This window comes from Limulus polyphemus, unplaced genomic scaffold, assembly GCF_000517525.1.
Source record: "Limulus polyphemus unplaced genomic scaffold, Limulus_polyphemus-2.1.2 Scaffold2781, whole genome shotgun sequence".
NCBI classification, from domain to species: Eukaryota; Metazoa; Arthropoda; class Merostomata; order Xiphosura; family Limulidae; genus Limulus; species Limulus polyphemus.
Window position 1 is genome coordinate 16435 of NW_013668391.1, and position 10671 is coordinate 27105.

General features: G+C 33.0%; 1 protein-coding gene across 1 annotated transcript in view; it reads left to right on the forward strand.

Moving 5' to 3' along the window:
- LOC106467888 (protein-lysine methyltransferase METTL21D-like) overlaps window positions 1-6855 on the forward strand; it is a 16383-nt gene extending 9528 nt beyond the window's left edge. Inside the window, exon 3 of the mRNA XM_022396100.1 lies at window positions 6558-6855. Within this exon, the coding sequence (XP_022251808.1) occupies window positions 6558-6707 (150 nt within the window). The 3' untranslated portion in view covers window positions 6708-6855. The remainder of the gene's footprint in view (window positions 1-6557) is intronic.
- Window positions 6856-10671: the final 3816 nt, after the last annotated feature.

The following is a 10671-nucleotide window of genomic DNA, read 5'->3' on the forward strand; positions in this document are numbered from 1 at the left end:
CTTAATTCTACAAGGGAAGAATATAAAAAATCCTGAATTTCCACTAATGTGACCCACGTGACACATTTTGTCTGAGCAGGTTATCATCCCTATTTTATCCATCACCCCTCGAAAATATACGAAATTAAATGTAAATTACTCTCTATAAAATTGTTATTGCTTAGACAAACCATAATTTTTATAGTCTTAAATTTTGTTTTGTTACAGAGCTATCAGATAGAAAATCAGACCCCTCCTGTCACATCCTCTCTTTCACAATTTGTTGATGGTTCTCTTTTACATTTCATTATATATTACCTATAAGCAATAGAAAGTCAAGGTTTTCATCTATTAAATGACATATTGTATAACGTTGTGTGGTGAATAGAATATCGTCAATTTCACTCAGAGTACAAGATTCATTTCCATGGGAAAGTTAATGGCTAGCTTGGATGAATTTGTAACGGCTCTTGTTGCATAGTTAGAAAGTCAGAAAAATTTTGAGAGTTTGGAGAAATTGTCTACTTTTTGCACCTTATTAGTCTATATTCTTTGGTGCATTATTTAATTAAATAAAAATGATTAAATGCATCACTATTAGTACTGTAAAAAGTTAGGGTTAACTCTCATCAAAACCCGATGGCAAGAAAAAAAGAAGATTATTTAAGTATTTTATTTCTTGTTTTGAATATTTATCCTTTGTTTATTATTATAAATATACCTAAGATTTAAGAATACGGATCTTTTTAAGTTATTTAAGACTAGATTAGGTAAAATAAGTAATGATAATTAAAATGGTTCATGAGGCACATACCCGAGTAACTCATGGGTAATGTAATTTGATAGTGTAACGTGAGTTGCACATTCTCGGAGTGATTTACAACTTTTTATGGGGTGGAAAGTAGTTAGACACAGTTCAAAGGGCAATAGAATTTAATTATAAATAGATGTATAATGTTACGACTTAGAGCTACTTAGGATAAACAAATGTAGTTTCATGTTACAATTTGAAGACATTCTAGAAAGAAAAAAAAAAGGTTAATTTAGGTTTATTTTGATTTTTTTTGGTGGTTACAAGGTATGTCAAATTGACCGATCCCATTTTGAGATAGGGTAGAGAAAATTACAAATAAACTATAAAGTTTTACTGAAAAAAAAATGTTTGAAAGGTATTTAGGAGGTTTTAGGGATTATACAAAGGAAATTTGATATTTTTGAGATCAGGAAAACTATTTTTATTTTAACAAGAAAATTACTTTTCACACAGACTATTCAAAACAAATACTCAATATATTCATGGACAAATCTTTTTTTTTATGTGAAAGGCTTGTAATATTAACTGAAAGACTGCCAAATTTTGTGAACATATACCTACTTTATTGAGAGTTATAAGTATTAAATCTATAAAGACTTTAAATGAGTACAAAAAGGTCACGTGGTTGGTCAAAATTGACTGAGCTCATACTGAGAGTGTTAAGGGGTCTTCGCACCAGATACGCCATGTAACTGTCTTTAGCTGCTCGGATCTGCCGTCCTTTGGAAGAGATTATTCAGGCAGGTAGGTGGACAACTCCTAATACTTTTGTCGTGCATTATTTACACGATATTGCTGTGACTTCCTCGGTTGGGTATCATCTTCCACCTGTGGTGATTCTGTACACGACTTTTTGCCTTTAACTGTGGTAAGTTGACATTTTATTTCTATTGTATCTTTTTTTTTTTGCCTTTTATTTACAGTTGTTTTACATTGTATTTTGGAATCTCACCTTGTGGCCAGGTATCCTGAATAATTTTATCCTATCAGTAACTCTGCATAATTTCTAACACCCACTGTATAGATAGGGTGTTTCTGTAAGATCTTCAGATGCTTTTCGAGTAGTATTTCTATATCTGTATATTTTATTTTATCACTATCTCTTGAGGACTATCACTCATGCAGTACACGAGTAAAGCAGGTAGGAAGTTTTGCCCATCCCTACTAATTTGAGATTCATACAATCTGGGTCCTTCTGCTTTTCAAAATAGGGAAACACAGATGCCCATTGCACTGACTGTGGTGTGTCATTCCTCCAGATTCCCCAACGTGTATTCCCCCTTCTCCCTTTTTCTTCTAGTGGAGCAAGGGGGTCCTTTCCACTTCTGGTTCCTACTTGCTCGGGTGGTGTACCATGGAGGTTTCCTCTTGAATGGGGTTTGTACGGTAACTCAATCGTATAGCCATATTTACTCGCTTGATTCTACAGTAAAAGTTCTGCTATTCACTATCTTATGCAAGGTGCCACAGGGCAAAAAACATCCAGAGAAGGCACCTTGGATTTATATCAAGATAGCCAAGTGAGGTCCACCCAGGCAAAAACATCCAGGGGAAGCACCTTGGTATACATCGGATTATGTCAAGTGCGGTCCATCTGAGTAGAAAACATCCAGTGGAAGTTCCTGTTTTACTTGCGGCACACCTGCTTTTCTTTTTTTTCATGTCAGTCATTTTCCACTTGTTTACTTGTGTTTTGAGCTATCACCAGCCCCTCCACCTTTCCAATGTGGGATTTTAGCTATGGGTGAGAGGAAGTAGTACCATTTCGGTAGTTAACATTTTCCAACACTGAAAATGTATTTCAGATAGGTACTTACCTCCGCTCATCCACTTCCCATCCTTCCTTCCCACTGATTTGCCAGTGTTTCAGGTTTGTATATTCCAATTCTTGAAAGTGAGGATTGTGCTGCAATGGCAGAGGGAGCTACCTGTGCTAGTATAGGGGTGCAATGGGATTGGTGGAGGGTGGTCACATGATCAGCACTTGTTGCTGCAATGATGCAAAAAGATATAGGGGTATAAAAGATTGGTGCTCTGTTAAAAAATTTAGCATAACTATGGATGATAACCTGTCAGAAATACACTTTCAGTGTTAGAAAATGTTAACTTTTATATTGATTAAACTGCAGTATTTTCTCTTTTATGAGTAAGTTTGATATTCATGTGTGCTTGATATTTTATGGTTATTAACATGTTAATCTGTTTGGAAATATGGGTCCAACATTTATTAACTTTACAGATTTTTTCTATTTTGTCAATTTTCTTTTTGGGATCCCCACCAAGCTATTTACCCTCTCTACAACATTTTTAACTCCAACATGTGATAAACAAGTTATTGTCTTAGTTTCACTATGAGCTTCACCACATATAAACCTATTGGTATACATAAATAAGTGAATCCCTCACTACAAGATCCTTGCAGGTGTCTCGTTCCTCATAACTAAATCAAAGCTAGGTAAATTAATCAGTCATTACAAGACCTTGGAAGTGTTTTCTTCCCACACTCTTCAATAGCCAAAGACAGATCTGATGGAATTGAACATATTGTTTCTTTAAAAGGCTTTTGGAACAACAATAAAAAAGTAATATGCTACTCTGCCACTGACAACCCTATCTCCAACGTCAACAGTGATAACTGGTCGCATAGTAGGCATGTTAAAAATTGCTACAACATTTGAAAAAATTACTTTACAGAAGTTATCCCAACTGTGGCTACTCTTCAACACTTTCTGTCAAAGATAAACATGAAAGTATCATTGAGAAAAGGGCTTGAAACTTGATTATTAAGACAATAAGCAGGGGTGTAGCATCAATGTTGTACCACTTGTTTTAAAAACTGTGCCCAAGATTGTTCCAATGCTTGAATTCTATGTTAGCATATTTCTACTCTCTCAATTGGACCATTGCCAATTACAAAATTTCACTTTATGTTACTACTATTAATGAGTGTGTTTTAAAAAGTATTATTGGCTTAAATAATAGTGTATATACAATTTTAACCAATGGGGAATCTAAACATTTTCGTTGTAAGTTAGTGACTCGGTAAACAGTGGGTACGAGGTAGGAAGAAATTTAGTTGTTTAATTCATTTGATTTTTTGTTAGAAATAGAAGTTTTATCAAATTCTACATCATGCCAGTGCATTGGAATTTTGTCACATGTACATTCTGTTTACTGGCAATTCATATATATATATTATATTATATGAGATGTAGAAGTTAAACAAATTTTTCATGACATTTTTCAGGATGAGCTGAAGTTTGTTTGTTTTTCATATTTTTAGAGAAGGTTTGATCTTTTATCTTTCTGGTTCTGGCCATTAGTGTTGTCTCGATTTGATTTATAAACACTCTGAAGTAAAAATATTAATTTTGTTCAAACATGTTTTAAGTCAAGGAGATTTAATTTTGGAGTACCTTAAAACCCTCCAGATTTCAGGCACCCAAGTGGTCCCTGGATTCCCCAGTTCATTTTCCCATCATAGGTGCTGCTAACTTTCTAGTGCATCTTTGTCTTATGGAATCACTCTATACCCTTGATACAAAGTAATCCAAATTCTATCTAATATATATTGTTGGATCCTTGTTTTAAAATAGCATTTTTTGAAGAGCAACAGAACCAGCAGTGAAATAATTTGATGGCTAAAGAGCCCTGACACTGCTAGTGTGGTTGAAGATAAAGATAATAGAAATAATGTACGTCAACTGTAGACCAGTCTCAGTCCATGGGATTCACTGAAAACAAGCAAACAGAAATATTGTTACGTATCTGGTTGTTTGTTAATTTCCCGTAGAAATTCTTTCTGAGAAACTTCAGCAATACAAGTCCTTTCTTAATTAAAACTAGTTTATTCTTTCTCAATACAACTTTGTAATACACTTAATTCCCATTGTCACTTTAAACTTAACAACCTTTATAACACACTCTATAAATCACAGTGATTCACACACTTTACTTACGGTGCCTACTGTTCGCTTGACTCAACTGTCTCTATCTTCAATCTATCTGCCTCACTGGTTTTTATCGCCAGGCTTATATATTAAAAAAGAGGGTAGCTCTATCAGACTAAAGTTGCCAGACAAATTCATGAGCCTTCGAGAAACTCCAGCGCACATGCTCCCAGCGTCACATGACTTCCGCTGTTGTAACAATATGTAGATAGTAATGGTTTTTCTTTATACTTGTGTTTTAGTAGTTCACTACAGTTTAGGGAGGCAGTGAGCCAGTTCCTAGTATCAAAAAGGTTAAGAAACATTGATGTAGATGACTCCTTAACATTACCATCACCAGTTTTTAAACCTTTATTTCATCGCAAGAACCACATGGTTCATACTGAAGCAGGACCCTGTGGTACTGATGACACTGGTTATAAAACACATCATTAAAAGGAATTTTTTAAAACATAGTAATAACAAATGATTAAAGAATGAACAAAAAACTACTAGTTTCTTTCACTCCATTCTTTGAGAATGACCAGTTTTAAAAGGCCAAAGTGTTTTTCTGAACCTACTAGTTTCTTTCACTCCATTCTTTGAGAATGACCTATATATATATATAATTCTGATTTTTAACTAGGCCTACTCTAGTAACATAAGCACACAGTTTTGTCTGTCTCAAGTAATATGTCAGAAAAACTGACCATGTCACAAGAATTTAAGTCTCCAGTACTACACAAACTTTGTTAAATTCTGTGTACTCCAGCTCACAAAGGATTATACACATTTGTTTAAATACGTAGCATATTATTTATCAAAATATTTCAAATATTATACACTTACAAAATTTTTAGAAGATTCTTAACTGATCTTGCAAAGTAAAGTACATCAAACAATGACATTCTATTACACAAGAAATAATATACTTTTCACTTCCACAAATCTTCATTTCATTAGTTTTTCTACCTTTCAGTTAATTGATACTTTACTTTCAGTCCTAACTATGGAAAGCAGAATGTTAATATAAATTTTTCTTCATTGTATGCTTATGGAGTTACAATGTGAAAAGCATCTCCCAAGGTTTTATAATGCAACAATTCCAATCCTCCCACTGCTGGGCAATCAGAAATAAGAGATTCACTCATTTAGCTTTGTCTGTTGAATCTTTGTGCTAACTGAGATATTATTTGAATTGTGTCTGTGCTGTTTCCTCTACAATAACAGACTAGACTGGTGTTTTGAATGGGATAAATAGAAATAATTTCACTGATGTCACAATATTTCTTTCTAAAAAAATACTTTGGGCAAATTCATAAAAAACAATAATAACACAGTATACACAAGTGACTAAAGAGTTAACAAAAAACAACCTGAACCAGTTTTAACATGCCAAAGTAATGGTTTTGGATTTCAGTTTTTCTGAGGCATCAAAGCCAACTAGACTGTGTATGTATAACAAAGCCTACTTTAGTACTGTATATATATAATCGTGATTTTAACGAGGCCTACTGTAGTACTGTGTGTGTGTGTGTGTGTATATGTATATATAATCATGATTTTAACTGGGCCTACTGTAATACTGTATGTGTGTGGTTTTGTAAAGCTTTGAAACTATTGTATGTGTGAATGCATAAAATTGGAACTATATATTTAGTTGCACAAAAGGTAATAAGTTTTATTTTTTAACAGTTATAAATCATAATGAAAAATTAAAACTTTCTGTTTAAGAAAAGAATGAACCGAGTGTATGAATTTCTGAAAAAAGTGACTTAATATTTTTATGACCGTAGAAATAATCTTGGTATAAAATAATAATAAAATGTGAATAGCTTAGTATTACAAGGAAAAATAAAAATTGTCCTTCTTCGCAATCACAGCTGATAGAAGACGACTTTCTGCTGGAAGAACTACAAGGACGAGAACTACACCCGGACTACACAAGCCCCGATATTCATGTCATAAGGCTTAGAAAGAAATGATCTTCTTAGTAATCTGCTTTGGATTTTGAAGTAAATAGCTTCTTTTATGTATCTGCACTTATTGGCGCAGTGCCACAAACTAGTGTATATGTGTACAGTCCCTTACTCGGTATATGAAAAATAAAATATTGGTATTTCTACTGTATCATCTGTTGTGTGACCGTGTTTGTGCTTTTATGCGACTTGAAACTGAAAAAATTGATTATTTTCACAAAGGATCAACTATGAATAATTTAGAAAGATCTAATGATAGAATACTTGTACCTTTAACATGCTACTGGTTGTATTTAAAACTAAAAGAACATTCATTAGAAAAGGCCTGTGGAATATTTTTCACACATATAGCTCTGGAATTAAGTAAGAATGCAGTTGCTTGATGAGATTACGAGTTTTAAAACACTTTGTCAAAAAATTACCGTAAAACGTTTTAGCATTGGTTTTTATCTAAAAAATTTTTTGGCACCCAACATTTGTGACATTAAGAAATCGTATAGGCAGCATAAAAAAGATGAGTGACAATAACATAAGCAACTTCTAAATGCATAAGTTCATTTCTCAGGGGTGAATAGAAATAGGAAGTGAAAAGTATGTGGGTTATTGATCTTCATTGACAACTTTGGTGGTCTGCCCTGACAACACGGAAGTATTTAGTTTGACCTTGAATAGGAATGTTGCATGTGTATCAGTAACTTCGGGGGTGACGGGAATGAGGAATTAAAAGGATAAACTCTGTAAGTAGTAAATGGTTGAATGAATTAGAAAATTGATTGAAAAAAAGAAAATTTTCTAAAGTAGTCTGGGCACTAAAATTGGTTAAAAATAACAAAAGCTGGGAATTAAAATTAGAAAACACAGTTAATTAGAGATAATAAAAAAATCTCTCTCTCTCACGTGGAAATAAGCATATGGGTAAAAAAAGGCTAATTTTTGTGAGAGTGAATAAAGGTAAAAAAAATCATTAATTCTGTAATCTAATCAGATTAAGTACCATTCAAAGTAACAATTGAAATTGCCTCTTTAAGCAATTTTGGTAAGTAAGGGAACCATGTCTGTGATAGAATGGTGAAGCTAGTTGAAATGTTGGGTAACAATAAGGTCTTTGTATATGTGTATTTTGTGAGAGCTTGATTAGTTCTATAATGCTATGTGGAAATATTCATCACTGTGGTGACTACATCAGAAATGGCTGTCACACTTTACAATATTTCCATTCAAAACAACCTAAATATTTCCACGTTATCAGGGTGGGCTACCACAGATATACACGACATCACTTAAGGTTGCTTCACTAACTTTCATCTTTTACAATTCGTAATCATTTCCAGTTCACTCGGAAGAAGAGAGATTTACTGTCCAGAGTGTCTGGGTTTCTTGCATCATAATCTCCCCACACTTTTTCTTACAATAAAAAAAAAAATTAACCAATTGAAAGTCCAATGTACAACTTTTGGTGGTGTTTATTTCAGGATAAATTTTTTTTACCGAGTAATAGAAATGATAGATCATTACCTTTTACAAAGTAAAACAATCAATGATTCTTTTAAAATTGATTAATTCACAACTGTATTTCTGCTGTCTATTCTTGTCAATATTCAACTTACAGAACTATTATAAAATGCCATGAAAATACACGTCTACACCTTATAATCAGAACAAAAAAAACTTACAAAAAAACTATATTTATAGAAAATATTTTCACTGTTAATATAATTTTTCTGACAACTAGCAAATGTGTACGTATTTAATAAATGCACATTGTTAATTACAAAGCAGAGAGAACATAATACAACTTTTGAATGGTTGTTTAATGAATACTAAGTGTAGCAAGAAGTGTGTTTTTACTCTACAATGTGTTCCACATCATGCTCTGCCTGAATGTCTTCTTTTTCAATATACTTCTAAGAGTAGCTTATTACATATATTTTAAAGATCAGAAACTCAGTATGGAAGTTTTTGAATTTACATCTCTCTACTGTGAAGGTTGTGACATTAAAACCCCTTTTTTTTAGGCTAACACAGTATTTGTAATTGTTTAAATGGTAAAAAGCCCAAGAACAATGTCTTAACCAAACATAGCCATCACTGACCATGTCCTGCATTGTTAATGAAAACCAAGAACATATATTCAGAACACAGTGGTCTTGTGACCTCAACATCACACAGTATTCTGCATATTAATTAGTTCTTTTTGAATGTCCTTTTCTCTTTCAACCTTATGTTCATAATCTTATACTAACTCTAAACATTTTATCAAGTTCTTAGTTTTCATCTGTTATCACCTCATACTGCAAGTTTCTTAATGTGTTCTTTGTGCTAAGTCTTTCATTTCTACTTTCTCAATATCTTGATTTTTATCTTCCAGCACCACCTACAAGCAACTTTCTAAACTAAATCATCATATCATACTTTCCAATTCCATATCAAGTTCTTTTTCATTTTTAGGTCCAACCATTTTTCGTTAATGGTTCTTCACTGCAAAGTTGAAAAATATTTTTCAATCTCTGTATGACTTTTCAGACCCTTGGCCAGAAAAAAAAAATTAATCTATCCCTCAACAATCAGTATATAGTGAGATTTTTTTCTTCATATCATGATCATGCATTTTTAGTGAAAGAAGTGTGAGGCCCACTTTGTTGTGTTACTAAATAATTATGTAATTACTTTTGTTTTACTGATTCCATAATTGGGATGAGAATTTTCAGTCACTAAAAACTTTGTATCTGACATAAATAAATGTACCAAATGCATTTCTTTTAAATAGACCTCTAATGTTTAATTTAGATTAAGAAAGTATAAGTACTTGAAGAAAATTAAACTTCACTGCCTAAACTTAGTTAAACAAACATAATTTTTTTTGTAATAGCCAAAAGTGAGAATTCAGTAAGTTACTGTACTAGGAGTGTATAATTATATTTAATAAGCATATAGTTTTTTCTTCAAGAAGTCATGGATTTTCTGCCATTCCCAAGAGAATCCAGTTACAAGTTTGATACCTAGCATTACGCATCTAACAGAGACACTACACAAACAAGCATACTGTGTAACTAGAAACATTAAACGGTATATTTATGACAAAAGCAAGTCACGTAAGAATCATGGCTGATATAAAGTCACAATTAAATAAAATGTATCAGACCTTAATTGCTTTGGGGATAAGGTATGTACACTCAGTTCATAAATGTGTTCAGATTTGGCATTTATATTTTCCAAGATGGAAATATCCTCTGTACTTAATGTCATTGGAAAACAATGGAAAATGGATCAACTTGGGGCCCCAGGACCATTCAGAAAGAGACCTGGAACAAGTCATACACCCCAGCCATGGTAAACAGTGTGGTGTCTTGTAACAGGTGGGAATCCAAAAACAAAGATTAGAGGCTTAAATTATCCATACACAACCCAGGCATAGGGATGCAATAATCAAGAAGGATCTCCATCCAGAAATGATGCCAATGGGGTAGGTGTTCACCAAGATAAAGCATCCAGTCATGCCTCCCATTAAACTGTTGCACACCTTAAGCAAGTGGATATTCATGCTATCCCATATGTATATGGACAGGCCAGATACATTGCCCATGAATTTCTGTGGAAATGGAGAGATAAGACATGACTGGACTGTTTGTTCATTCTGAATGTTTACATTGTAAAATAATGAATATTACTCCAATAAAAAAGAAAGTTACTCCAAAAATGTTTTACACCAACATCTGGCTATAAAAGTATCATCTATTTTGTGTACTATATACAAGTTTACACACTTGTAGGTATACTGTGGATCCATACTAATAGTGTTTCTAATATTTTCTTCTAGTATTCCTACAGTTGGTCTTCTGGCACACATTGTAAAGCTAATTACTCTCTTGTTGACTATTGGACACCACAGTATTACTACCAATTCTCAGAAGTTATAATGACGACATAAGACCGATAGTCAGTTACCAAGTTCAGGGAATTACATATATAA